Below are 14,627 nucleotides of genomic sequence, written 5' to 3'. Positions count from 1 at the left end.
ACGGAAGCAAATGATCTCAATGGAGCTGCAGTCTTCCACTGAAATAACTGGGCTGCTGAAATGTGCGAAAGGCTTGGACTGCAGTTCAGATTGTGTCAGATTTGAAGTCATTTAAATAATTTTATGTCATTCAGATCAAAATTAGGGAGGCATCCATTTGTCCACTGCATGTATCCTTTTCCCTATTGCATATGTGAGCCCATGTTTTCCATCACTGCACCCCCCAACTGTCCCATGACTGGACTCCCAGGAGGGCTGTGAGTGGAGAGTGCGCTCGGGGAAGGAATTCATGTACTGAACAAGGCTAACTGAACTGGGTATTATATATATTTCTTTGCAGCTCTCTTCTATATATAACCTCAAGAACTCAAGAGAACAATAATTGTTAAAATCAGAAGACAAATGGAAATATTTTTAGCTGTCAATGTTTTTATAGTTCTCGTAGCCATACATTCATGTGAAATGATGCTTGGTTATGGTATGAAGTAAGGCTAACAGCCCGATCTAACTGTGTTTGCTCAGAAGTGAAAACAAATTATTACAGTGGGATGCGATAGCAGAATAATCCTAAGCATGTTTACTCAGAAGCAAGTCCCGCTGAAGACTGCTTCTCTAGTAAATGTGCTTAGGATGGCAGTCTAGAAGTGTTATGTAATTTAGTTTCAGAATTTCTTTTCTATTTCCTATTAATTTGCAACCAAAAAATTTGGTTTTCAAACCCTTTAAAAATTTGAATGTGTAACATCACACATTGATAATTTCTTCAAAAGAAGACCCCTACAGTCTACCTGTTCATTATGAAAAAAAAACAATCTACTGAATTCTGATAGTAGTTAAGGAAGCTGAAGAAATATTTGTGCTTTTCTGTTTCCTGTAAAAAATATTTAAATCTTGGATTTCCTGCAAAAAGGCTGTTTTCCTGTAACACTTGATATGATTAATACTTTATGGAAACAGATGGTGTCACAAAAACATCAGCAGTTGTTTCAGAAAATAAAATGGCAGAACACATGTCCATCCTTGGAAGTTTCAACCCGAAAGACTGTTACAAACAGGGCCTCCGGTTTTCACAAAGAGATCTCTCCCAGCTCCACCTAGAGATGCCAGGGACCTCCTGGATGCAGAGCGGAGGCAGGTCACTGAGATATGACCTATTCCATATATATATGTCCATGACTTTGAATTTTGGCTACATTTATATTTGAAAAAGAACCTGTGAAAACTAGCAACATTAAAAAAAGCACATAATTTTGTAGGAAATACCTTGTACTGATAGAGGATGGAAAACAAGGAAAGATATTGCAACGACTTGCACATACAACATTTGGATATTTCCAAATTCCTACCAGAATCTTCTTAGTGTTTGAAGAAATGTGGTAAAATCTTTTCTACTTTATATTTTATTTGCTTGCAATAACCTATATAAATAAATTGAAGTATATTTACTGCTTATTTACTGCTTATGTAGTACTCTCAGCACGAGTAAGGTAAAGGTAAGGTAAATGTAAAGGATGCCTGGACATTTAAGTCCAGTCAAAGGCGACTATGGGGTTGTGGTGCTCATCTCGCTTTCAGGCCGAGGGAGCCAGCATTTGTCCGCAAACAGCTTTCCGGGTCATGTGGCCAGCATGACTAAACCACTTCTGGCACAACAGCACACTGTGACGAAAACAAGAGCGCCATGGAAACACTGTTTACCTTCCTGCTGCAGTGGTACCTATTTATTTACTTGCACCGGCATGCTTTCAAACTTCTAGGTTGGCAGGAGCTGGGACAGAGCAACGGGAGCTCAGCCCATCACAGGGATTTGAACTGCCGACCTTCTCATCAGCAAGCCCAAGAGACTCAGTGGTTTAGACCACAGCGGCACCTGCTTCCCTTTCACCACCAGTAGAGAGTTATGGGCTGATGAGAACACACAAAAGAGCCTGGTGGATCAGGCCAATGGGCTATCTAGTCCAGTATTCTGTTCTCACACTGAGCACCCAGATGTCTGTGAGAAATCAGCAAGCATGACCTGAGCACAAGAGCACTCTTCTCCCTGTGGCTTCCAGTGACTGGTATTCAGAAGCAATACTGCCTCCAACTGATGTTGCCAAACCCCATTTCCCTGTAAAGAAATTCATGTATATCAATGCAGCCTAGAAAGGCAGAACCAAAAGGCCTGGCCATGCAGCATGATACATACATGATTACCTTGACTGGAGCTGACAGGACGAGGCAGAGAAGGAGAGGGAGGATGTACAGAAAGAGAAGAACAGTTTGATTTTGAACTGGCAGCAGAAAGCTTGGGATCTTCAGGGATCTGAGAAAGAAAAAATGAAGGGCTGGGAACAAAGGCTACAAAGCATCCCTATCTTGAATGACAACAAAGACAGATTTGTTAGCAAGCAGTAGGGCTGTGATAAATTAGATAATTTTAATTACAGATAGGTAGCCGTGTTGGTCTGCCATAGTCAAAACAAAAAAAATTCCTTCCAGTAGCACCTTAAAGACCAACTAAGTCAGTTCTTGGTATGAGCTTTCGTGTGCATGCACACTTCTTCAGATACACTGAAACAGAAGTTTCCAGACCCTTCTATATAGTGAGAAGGTGGGGAGGGGTATTACTCAGAAGGGTGGTGGGAATGGGTGGTTGGCAGATAGCTGTGATGAGCCTGTTGACGACTCTTAACGACTGCAATAGGTCTTACAGGAAAAAGTAAGGGGTGAGAAGGTGAAAAATGGCTTTGTCATGTATAATGAGATAAGAATCCAAGGTCTTTGTTCAGACCAGGTCTCTCCATGGTTTTAAGTTTGGTGATAAGTTGCAATTCAGCAGCTTCTCTTTCCAGTCTATTTCTGAAATTCCTTTGTAGTAAAACAGCTACTTTGAGATCTTGTATAGAATGTCCTGGGAGATTGAAGTGTTCTCCTACTGGTTTCTCTGTCTTGTGATTCCTGATGTCCGATTTATGTCCGTTTATTCTTTGGCGTAAGGTCTGGCCTGTTTGTCCAATATAGAGAGCTGAAGGACACTGTTGGCATTTAATGGCATACACAATGTTAGACGATGAGCAATTAAATAGTCCCGAGATGGTATGTGTGATGTTGTTGGGGCCAGTAATGGTGTTGTCCGGGTGTATGTGGCAGCAAAGTTGGCATCTGGGTTTATTGCAGGCTCTGGTGCCAGTGTCCGTGTTAGGTCTGGTTGCAGTATTATTGTGGGTTAGGAGTTGTTTAAGATTGGGTGGCTGTCTGTAGGCAATGAAAGGTCTTCCTCCCAGAGCTTGAGAAAGAGAACTGTCATTATCCAGGAGAGGTTGTAGATCTCTGATGATGCGTTGTACTGTTTTAACTTGGGAGCTGTATGTGATGACTAGAGGTGTTCTGTTATTTTCTTTTTTGGGTCTGTCTTGCAGCAAGTTCTCTCTGGGTATCAGTCTGGCTCTGTTGATCTGTTGTCTAACTTCATCTGCTGGGTATTTTAGTTCTAAAAAGGTTTGCGGTAGATCTCTTAGGTGAGAGTCTCTGTCTGTAGAATTGGAACAGATGCGGCTGTAACGTAGTGCCTGGCTATATACAATGGACTGTTTGGTATGCTTGGGATGGTAGCTAGAGGCATGTAGATATGTTTGTCGGTCAGTTGGTTTACGGTATAAGGTGGTGTCTATGCGCCCATCCTGTATTTTATAGCAGTGTCCAAAAAATGTATTTCTTGCATAGATTGATTCATTGTTAGGTTGATTGTGGGGTGAAAATCATTGAATTTCTGGTGAAAGGTGTCCAGGGTCTGTTGACCATGTGTCCAGATGATAAAAATATCGTCAATGTATCGCAGGTACAAGAGAGGTTTGAGTGGGTAGGAGTTTAGGAAACGTTCTAAATCTGCCATGAAGATGTTGGCATACTGTGGGGCCATGCGGGTGCCCATTGCTGTGCCGCTGATCTGAAGGAACAGGTCATCACCGAATTTGAAGTTGTTGTGGGTAAGGACAAATTGGCAGAGTTTGGTGGCAAAGTCCGCTGTGGTTTTATCTGAAATGGTGTTCCTTATAGCTTGTAAACCATCGTTGTGTGGGATGTTGGTATACAGAGATTCCACATCCATAGTAGCTAGTATAGTATTGTTGGGAAGATTATTTAAAGATTGTATTTTCCTCAGAAAATCTGTGGTGTCACGTACATAGCTGGGAGTAGAGAGTAGTTTGATGTGTGTTTTATAATATAATATAACCAAGACCACAGCCTGCTGCACATGGAGGATCAATACTTAGGGTTTAAAATAATATTTACCACTAAGCAGATAATTAAAAAACCTGTGTACTTTACATGTAGATCCCTAGAGATTTACGTCCCATTGAAACATGTTTAATACCCATTGTTCAATATTTTTATTATTCTTTATTTGTATTTCATTTCCTAACCACCTTCATCTGTGTAGATCACAGGGGGACTCCTTCATGTGTGTCGCTCCCAAGTCAGTCAAAGCTTTATACACCAATGTAAGCAACATGGTAGCATACAGGCAGCAAGTGAAGCTCCCAGAGAACTGGTGTTCTATGATTCATCCTTCTAGGAATAGCATGCAGCAGACCTGCTATGGCATTCTGCACCAGTGGCATAGTCTGGATCAGATTCTGGGCAGCCCCACTATAATCTAGTTGTGCTAGAAGTTGCAATATTGCATGCTGATCACATTCTACGAAAGTTTCCCATCTCCTCATAGCTGTGCCAGTGGGGCAGGAAACATGCAAACCCTCAGGGAGTCATTCTCATAACTCTAAACCATGATTTTGCATTATGTCCAAACACTATCAAGGAATGTCAGCGAAGTGAGGGAGAAGATATTGTCTAAATGGAAATTTCAGTATAGTGCACAAAGAAATGTCTTCACACAGGCCACCACTTCCACATAATTTGATACATCATCTTGCCTCCTTCCTAAAAAAAGTTTAAAAGCATCCTATTGAACAGGTTTCATTATCCATCCATCTCTCACCTTTTTATCAGAGTTGTTCATTCTGCATTTTGCATCTTTTGCTTTTTGAATAGCCTTCAACACTTCCACAGTGTCAAGCTCTTTTTCAGTGGTCACAGTATAATCCAAACAGACCTGAAAAACCAAGGGACCAACCATAATAAATCTTCTACAATAAAGCAATTTGAATCCCATTAGCTTACCCAGACAATATTAAATCAATGCAAAAGTTAAAACAAAGCCTTTAGAACCCAGGTACATATAGACAGATATCTCAACTTAAGATTGCTGCTTATCATATGAACTTGTTAAAATTGGCAAAGCAGATTTTAAACACTAGCCCAGTATAGCTAGCCCAGTACTGTCAATCCTGAGTGGTAGCACCTTTTTAAAGTCTCTCACACAGGTCTCTCCTACGACTGCTACTTGATAGTATAGTTAATTGGAGATACTGGGGATTAAATTTAGGACCTTTTTCATGAAAAACTTGGGCTCTATCACTAAATTTTCATATATTGTGGTTCCTACTCGTTTTATCAAGAAGTTTTATCATATGTCACACTGCTTCTCAAAAAAACATGCTGCTTTCACACTGTATATTATACAAAAGCAAAATGCCATCAAATGTTAAGTATGAGAACATTTACCTCTGAGGCTCTGTCCCCAAACTGAGCTAGCACTTTGGTCCTGTAATCGGGAATAATACTCAAAGGATTGTTGGATAAGACAACTTTTTCCAAGCACGGAAGACCACCTATATTCTTTATTTCATCAATCTGAAAAGAACAGGAATATAAAATAAATTCTTCCATATATTATTTTCTGATGGCTCTCTTTATAGTGATAGGCTGCAGATTGTAACTCTAAAACAGTTTATTAAATATCCTATTCTGTGACAACAATAAATTAGAAGATATTTGCTGGTTCTGCACCAAAAGAGTGCAGATTTATGACTATGAGGGGCTAGGGAGACTGGAGGAATGGGTGGAAACAGGACTGAAGATTCCATCCAAACAAAATGAGCTTTTTACAAAAGGAAGGGAGGAAGGGCATACATTTAAATAATATACAATAATAAAGAAATAAATAAAGTGAGACAATACAACTGAAGTAAAATTAAAATGAAACATACTGTGCACACAAAAGCTAATTTGGGTAGTTTCATTCAAAATCCCAGAAAATAGTTGCTTATTGGGGATAGTAACATCCCTCCCATAAATTTTCCTTATTTTATTTTATTACATAATACAAATGTTTGAAAGATACAGAAAACAAACAATGGCTTGTCTGTTTGACATCATGTGGACCACAAATGAGTGGAGAAATTGCCATTGCAGAGAGATATAAGCTGAGCTGTTTAGTAGACGGAAGCTACACAATAAGGTTATAAATTTGCTCTCTTATTTAAAAAGGGGAAAAAAAGATGCTCAGGATTCCATGGAGATGGACAGGAATCAGATTGCATGATTTGCAGTATGAGACCATGCTGATTTCTAGACCCCCAAAATAGTTACACATATTGTTTAACACTACTTTTTTCACACAGTAAGATTTCTGAGCAAACATGTATATGATTGTGTAGCATAATACCTGGTCCACTTTGTTGTTGCTAAGATCCAGGTTGACTAAAGAATAGAGTTTGTTGAGGCCATTAAGTCTTTCCAGATGATTCCCTGCTAAATTCAGTGTTTTGATATTCCCAATTTTGGTATGAATACCTTCTAATGTTGCAAGTTTATTGTAGGATAGATCCAGATGAACGAGGTTGTACAGATGCTACAACAGAAAACAAGCAGATTACATGTTAATTTAATAGCATTTGTGCCATAAATTGACACCCTGAGGCTTTATAAAGTTGCTATTTATACACAGCAATTAAAGCGGTAATTCTATACAATTAACTTAATGGGCCTTATTTCTGAGCGGACATCCATACAATTGCAATGCTCCCTTCCAAAATTGCACTGAAAACAGACTTACCAAGAGAAAGGTAATCAAGCAGGTTCAATATCAAATCATAAGCAAACATTTAAGGAACTAAACAAAAATACACACTATAATATTACCAAAGATGTCAAAGCTAACCTGCAAGTTTTCCACTAGTAGTACATCGTTGTGGCTTAAATCAAGAAATTCTATCTTCGGCATAAGTTTCTAAAACAAAGGAAGAGTAACCTTTCAGTGTGAATACTGAACACTGTTTGGAATCAGAACAACATGATTAGTGCTATGTTCCCAAAGGAATTTAGGAGTTCAATTTCTCAAGCAGAGCTCGAAGGCCACAAGGCAAACCTCTTTTGAAAGTAAGGGAAATTTCAAAAGCAGTTTGCAACATAGCATAGCTCTCTGCACTTCAACGGGGAAAATACAATTAGGCATGATCTTTGGCAAAGGTGTTCAGAAGCCTTGATCATTTTATAGCATACTATGAAATGACCTTAGGGACGCAGGTGGCGCTGTGGGTTAAAGCCTCAGCGCCTAGGACTTGCCGATCGAAAGGTCGGCGGTTCGAATCCCTGCGGCGGGGTGCGCTCCCGCTGCTGGTCCCAGCGCCTGCCAACCTAGCAGTTCGAAAGCATCTCCGGGTGCAGGTAGATAAATAGGGACCGCTTACCAGCGGGAAGGTAAACGGCGTTTCCGTGTGCGGCTCTGGCTCGCCAGATGCAGCTTTGTCACGCTGGCCACATGACCCGGAAGTGTCTCCGGACAGCGCTGGCCCCTGGCCTCTTGAGTGAGATGGGCGCACAACCCCAGAGTCTGTCAAGACTGGCCCGTACGGGCAGGGGTACCTTTACCTTTACCTTTATGAAATGACCAAGGCTTTTGGGCATCCCTGACAATGTTCAAAAGCCTTGATCATTTCACAATATGCTAGCATCAGTAAGTAAAACACATATATCACTCACTTCCTTTTAAAATTTGTCTGAATACATTTTTAAAAATATGGTCTTACCACAGATTCATCAATTCGAGCTATGCTGTTGTGACTCATATCTAAGGTTGTTAAAGTTCTCCATGTTGGAATAACTGCGGTCACGGGGCAACTGGAAGGTGCACCCTCTGGCTCCCACTGGTCAAATTCATAGGCCTCAGGAACTAGGACCTCCTGTTCAAAACACAGAGGAGAACGCTGAATGAAATTCTTTTTATTTCTACTATTTTTCCTCCCCCAAAGAAGTTTTAGCATTGTAAACCATTTCCTCTCAAGAATTATTATGTCCAGAGATAAATTAAGCCTACATTTTAAAAGCTTGAGTTGTGAGATATTTCACCCAGAGAAAATGAGTGTAAATGTATGCACTCACACTTTTGGTGGGGTTACAAGTATAAATGCTTAGGGCTGAGCTGTAAAACCATCTCAATAAGATATCTCACAAAAACATGTTAACATTCATACATTCAAATTCTGAATATAACTTTGTTACTTTGTGAACAGTCAAAAGCTGTAAACAACCGCCACAATATAATTGCAAATGGTTTATGTTTCAGTCTTACCATCATGGATGTTGCTGAGAATTGAACACTCAGTGTAGCCAAAGTGTGCTTTGAGGAGGTCAGCCCTTTAATAACCTTTGCGCCACAGTGATTTATCTGTTTATTTTTTTTACCCAAAAGGGAATATAAAGCAAAATGAAGATCATCAGAGAAAAGAAAAATTCCATTTTTTATTACTGTACTACTACAACTACTCCTTTAGTTCTAGCACACCCAGTATCAATATATCATGTTGGAGTAAAATCAGCACCACCGCATATAAACAATAAAAATCGCATTACTCCATAAAAATTATAACCCAATACTACAAAATCCAATATTCAACAGCAAACATCAACCTAGGCAGATAAAGCACTGAAATGAAGTTAATATAGTCCAGGTGTTTGTGTAAATAGCTGGGTCTGTGATGAAAACATCTCAGCCAACAAGGACTGAAACTGATCCCAATTAACCTAAACAGACCGCGCACTGGACACCGTGCCACACACTGCTTCAAATGCAGCATCATAGTCCAAGCAGATATAGGCAACTTTTTTCTCTAAGTGCAGGTGGTCAAAAGTTCCACTTCACTTCTAAGCCTGATCTCAATAAGCTCTTTATCACTTGGAACAACTTTGCTAGATGACATCTCAAATGCTGCAATGGAGAAAGCAAAATAAGATTTTATTTGCCTCTCAACAACATGTTTGGTTGGATATTCACTATGTGACTTGTGCTCCCTGCACTCCAGCTGCTGTCTGGCCTTCTGAAAATTAAAGAGGCTTATGGGCTCCATAGCAATGAGAGTGAGTAGGCCAATAAACCCCTCCATCTCGGACTTCCGGGTTGGCGCCATCGCCAAATGGCGGACTCCCTCCGAGCTCCGGAGGGAGCCTGCTCGGCAGGGGCTGGGTCCTACCGCGCCGGCGACGCGGGGACCCTCAAAAACCATGGGCGCTGAAACCCATGGACATGGTGACTCGGCTGGACCTTTTGCGCTCCCCCCCGGCCCGCGAAGGAGCCTTTTTAAAGGCTACGGAACGGGTGACGGGGGGGGGGGGTGCTCTGAGTCCTCCGCTTCCCCTGCCGAGCGAAGCCGCATGCCATTCGACGGAGAGCGCTGACTTCTTCTATTGAAAATCTGGACCTAAAAGAATAACCCGTGAGTAATTGGAACCTGGACTAAAAAGGGGGATAAATTTTTTAAAAATTCGGAGCGAGCGGGGGAGGTGCAAAAAGGAAGTCAGCCCCCCCCCTGTTGTAGAGGAGTTAAAGCAAAGGATTTGACATCTAAGATCGAGTGCAACCCTATTTTTACAAAGATATTAATTTCGCGACGGAAAACTATAAGACTGAGCTGGAGGAGAAAAGTGGAATTGATTTAAAAGTAACCCCCCCCCCCCGGAACCCTGGGAGCGTTTTGCGAGAGCGCCGGGAGAAGACAAAGAGAGGTTTTGACAGCTGTCAAAGAGCTGTCAAAGCAGAAGAACAAAATGAGAACTTTGTTACAAGGACTTTGCCGGTTACATTTGTTATAAATTGGATACAAATTGTTTAAAAACAAGGAATAACAAGTTATTTGGACTGATTGGGGTGATCTGGAAGGGAACTGAGTTATTGCAACCCACCTAGAGGAGCCGAGGGATATTACAAGTTGTTGACATGGAATTTGAATAGAACTTTCTATCTCCTGGGAAACTGCAGAAATGGAACACTATTTTGACTACAGAGGCTGACATACTAAAGAAGACAATAGACTTATCTATTGAAAAATGGAAGGGACTTGGCATTATGTTTCGTTCCTGAATAACAGAGCCTCTGCAGCTGAATTTGAAGCTTTTGGAATTAGAACATTTGTGCAGGAAAACAGGAAAGGAAAGAAAAAAAAAGAGAGAAAAGGAGAGAGATCAACAAGAATAACAATAACAAGAATTGGATAAAGTTGGAAGAGGGAACATTTGGGACATCCAGATTTGAAAGGTTTAAAGAAATAAAATTGGAGTTTTTACTCCTAATGTATAAAAATCTGGACAGAAAAAATGGGCCTTTTTGAGACAGACTCCTTCCAAGATTGGACATTCGAAATTAAAGATGACTGGTAAAGGACTATGGCTTAAATAATTGTGGGAGCTCCAGGAAGACATCAGATGTTGATAAATTTTGGGAACGCAACCGGGAAAAGGGGGAGGGAAATTTGGAATCCAAAGGGTGTTAAACTACATTTTATTTCATTATATTTTAATTTGTAATGTATGTTAAAAGGGGGAACGCGTGGAAGGGAACAGGTCGATTTTAGGAGATGGGAAAATATTTTTAAATTGGGTCAATGACAATAAGTTCAAAATTTGGGATAAGAAATTGCTGAATTTATAAGTAAGAATTGGAATACAAGAGGGGGAGGGGAGGGGAAGTCCTGGAAAGATGTTATGGAAAACAAGATTTTAAATTTGGATGTTTTGTTTTTTTTATTTTGTTGTAACTGGAAACTCTTAATAAATATTATTTTTTTAAAAAATAAACCCCTCCATCTCCAGGTTAATATTCAATTAAGCACCTCTATCAGTGTTCAGGACAATTAATGAAGGTTTTGCAATATTTCAAAGCTGGGACCAAAAACCTCAGACATATATTGCATGCACAAAGGCCCAGTTTTGGTCCTTGGCTTCACCAAACTCTTTTTCAACTATACCTGTATCTGATGAAGAGATTTAAATATTGATAGGTCAAAAGGCAAAAGATGTTCCTGAATGTTACTGGTTCCCAAAGGTCCACTTGTGCCTGTTATCTAAAGACAAAAATTAAGATATTGCTAAATTAAGTACAAATTATGATGAATAATCCACAAGTGTTTACTGGCAAAAATAAAAAGGCGAATTTTACTGCTCCCAGGACCTATATTCAATGTAATATCATGTGACAACCATCTAAAGATGCAGCACACATATGCAGCTAAAACAACACCGCCACCTTGTGCTTATATTTTGTACCATATGGTGTTTTGAGTTAAAAGACTCTTCTTCATGGGCAAAGAGACTCAGTATTTTTAAGGAGTAGCTAAAACAATACCCTGTGCTGGCCAATACAATCACTCAAAATATATTGGATCTTCATATATTTTTCTTTGAGGACTCTTCTCCATTCCTGGTGTTAAAATGTTTATATTAGAACATATTTACCTGCAGATAGCAAGAGAAAAACTGGGCAAATATATCAAAGTGACAGTTATTTGGTTTGCACACAATTAATCATTTAATGAATGGGCAAAATATAATATCATCTGAAGTAGTTGCAGAAGTCATGGGAAGACCACCAATATTTCAATATGCTCCTGTCCCTGCATAGGAAATATAGTGAATCAAGGGAAGGTGAGGCACTGATCAACGGCCAGACAGGAATACTATGCATTTTGATACCAGAGTTTAAGAGATCTATCATGTACTTTTACAAGGAAATAATGGGCAAGATATGCAGAGCAAGAATTGGACATTAAGAAATAGCAATGGATTTGTATTAAGGAACTGTCAAGTTTGATGTTTTTAATATACTACTTTGTAAACTACTTTGTGGTTTGTTTTTACAATCAAGCAGTATATAAATTTTATGAAAGAAATAATAAATGTACTATCAACACACTTAAAAGATAAGTATTTTAAAACTCAGAACCAATGGAATTTGACACCATATAGATTGAGCCAGATTTGTCTGTCAGCATGAATAAATTGTTGGAACGTATAAAGCAGCATGGGCAGACTTTCTAAATATATTTTGGTACTGTCCTATAATCCAGATTGTTTGGATTACAATCTGGAGCCTAGACAGGGAAATGATATATATTACCATTAGAACCAAAGCTGTTACTATTGGGTTATTTAAAGGAATTCATTATTGATGTTGACTTGGAAATGGCAATTCTTCTCCTTACAATACTTGTAAAGAAGCAAACGAGGGGAGAAATATCACTCCACCATTTTCAGAATGGCTTAACATAATATGGAACATGGCAATACTATCCAAATTAAAATACTGTATTACAGAAGAATGAGTACAAAGATGATTTGTGATGTTTTGGGCATTATTGAATGTTTCAGGACATTATTCAATATTTGCTTATTGCAATCATCAACATGTAGAATTTATTTCAAAATAAAAAAAAATGGAAAAGAACACATTTACCTTTAAATATTTGAGTCTACACGTGAAATCCAGAATGTGACCAAGATCAGTTTTGGCATCTCCATTTGCGCATGTTGGCTTTCCCCGACGAAGTTGTTGAGTAATAGCATATAACTGCAAGGGTCTGATATTAAAGACCTCACCAGCCATAAGTAACTGCTCTCCTGAGAAACAAAAATAAGAGATTTGGCAAGCATTCACCAATATTACTGGGAGAACAATAAAAAAGAAATGCTACAATTTGCCTTATAGATGATTGCAATCTTCTAAGTCAGTGTTTCCCAACCGGTGTTCCGCGGCACACTAGTGTGCCGCGAGACGCTGCCTGGTGTGCCGTGGGAGGGAGGCGGGCGAGTCGGGCGGCGAGAGGCCGGGCGGCGGCGAGCACACGCGGGGCGGCGAGCTCCCTCCCCCCCACATCCCATCGCCGCTCGCTTCGGCAGGCTGCCCCGTGCTCCGCGCTTGTGTCGGCTGCCCCGTGCTCCCCCCGAGAGCGCAAGGCTTGCGGGCGGCAGCTGGCAGCGCGGAGCACGGGGCGCCCTTCGGAGGACGCCACGTGTTCCGCGCTGGTGTCGGCCAGCCTTGCGCACCCGGGGGATCTCCCCCCAGGAGCGCAAGGCTTGCGGGCGGCAGCTGGCAGCGCGGAGCACGGGGCGCCCTTCGGAGGACACCCCGTGCTCCGCGCTGGTGTTGGCCAGCCTTGCGCACCCGGGGGATCTCCCCCCAGGAGCGCAAGGCTTGCGGGCGGCAGCTGGCAGCACGGAGCACGGGGCGCCCTTCGGAGGACGCCCCGTGCTCCGCGCTTGTGTCGGCCAGCCTTGCGCACCCGGGGGATCTCCCCCCAGGAGCGCAAGGCTTGCGGGCGGCAGCTGGCAGCACGGAGCACAGGGCGCCCTTCGGAGGCCGCCCCGTGCTCCTCGCTGGTGTTGGCCAGCCTTGCACACCGGGGGATCTCCCCCCTGGAGCGCAAGGCTTGCGGGCGGCAGCTGGCAGCACGGAGCACGGGGCGCCCTTCGGAGGACGCCCCGTGCTCCGCGCTTGTGTCGGCAAGCCTTGCGCACCCGGGGGATCTCCCCCCGGGAGCGCAAAGCTTGCGGGCGGCAGCTGGCAGCGCGGAGCACGGGGCGCCCTTCGGAGGACACCCCGTGCTCCGCGCTGGTGTTGGCCAGCCTTGCGCACCCGGGGGATCTCCCCCCAGGAGCGCAAGGCTTGCGGGCGGCAGTCGGCAGCACGGAGCACGGGGCGCCCTTCGGAGGCCGCCCCGTGCTCCTCGCTGGTGTTGGCCAGCCTTGCGCACCCGGGGGATCTCCCCCCAGGAGCGCAAGGCTTGCGGGCGGCAGCTGGCAGCACGGAGCACGGGGCGCCCTTCGGAGGACGCCACGTGTTCCGCGCTGGTGTCGGCCAGCCTTGCGCACCCGGGGGATCTCCCCCCTGGAGCGCAAGGCTTGCGGGCGGCAGCTGGCAGCACGGAGCACGGGGCGCCCTTCGGAGGACGCCCCGTGCTCCGCGCTTGTGTCGGCAAGCCTTGCGCACCCGGGGGATCTCCCCCCGGGAGCGCAAAGCTTGCGGGCGGCAGCTGGCAGCGCGGAGCACGGGGCGCCCTTCGGAGGACGCCCCGTGCTCCGCGCTGGTGTTGGCCAGCCTTGCGCACCCGGGGGATCTCCCCCCAGGAGCGCAAGGCTTGCGGGCGGCAGTCGGCAGCACGGAGCACGGGGCGCCCTTCGGAGGCCGCCCCGTGCTCCTCGCTGGTGTTGGCCAGCCTTGCGCACCCGGGGGATCTCCCCCCAGGAGCGCAAGGCTTGCGGGCGGCAGCTGGCAGCACGGAGCACGGGGCGCCCTTCGGAGGCCGCCCCGTGCTCCTCGCTGGTGTTGGCCAGCCTTGCACACCCGGGGGATCTCCCCCCAGGAGCGCAAGGCTTGCGGGCGGCAGCTGGCAGCACGGAGCACGGGGCGCCCTTCGGAGGACACCCCGTGCTCCGCGCTGGTGTTGGCCAGCCTTGCGCACCTGGGGGGCGCGTGG

General features: G+C 43.7%; 1 protein-coding gene across 1 annotated transcript in view; it reads right to left on the bottom strand.

The window, feature by feature from the left end:
- The window catches only part of NISCH (nischarin), a 38,677-nt gene that overhangs the window by 12,119 nt on the left and 11,931 nt on the right, over positions 1-14,627 (bottom strand). The window contains exons 5-13 of the mRNA XM_083726500.1: positions 12,608-12,771; positions 11,124-11,219; positions 8,456-8,551; positions 7,914-8,066; positions 7,046-7,114; positions 6,551-6,736; positions 5,608-5,736; positions 4,982-5,095; positions 2,197-2,305 (exon numbers count right to left, since the gene is read on the bottom strand). Of these exons, the coding sequence (XP_083582626.1) occupies positions 2,197-2,305; positions 4,982-5,095; positions 5,608-5,736; positions 6,551-6,736; positions 7,046-7,114; positions 7,914-8,066; positions 8,456-8,551; positions 11,124-11,219; positions 12,608-12,771 (1,116 nt within the window). The remainder of the gene's footprint in view (positions 1-2,196; positions 2,306-4,981; positions 5,096-5,607; positions 5,737-6,550; positions 6,737-7,045; positions 7,115-7,913; positions 8,067-8,455; positions 8,552-11,123; positions 11,220-12,607; positions 12,772-14,627) is intronic.

This window comes from Podarcis gaigeae (assembly GCF_964106915.1).
Source record: "Podarcis gaigeae genome assembly, chromosome: 2".
In the NCBI taxonomy this organism is placed as follows: domain Eukaryota; kingdom Metazoa; phylum Chordata; class Lepidosauria; order Squamata; family Lacertidae; genus Podarcis; species Podarcis gaigeae.
The sequence above is the reverse complement of the archived record's forward strand: the minus strand, read 5'-3'. Positions and strand labels throughout refer to the sequence as shown.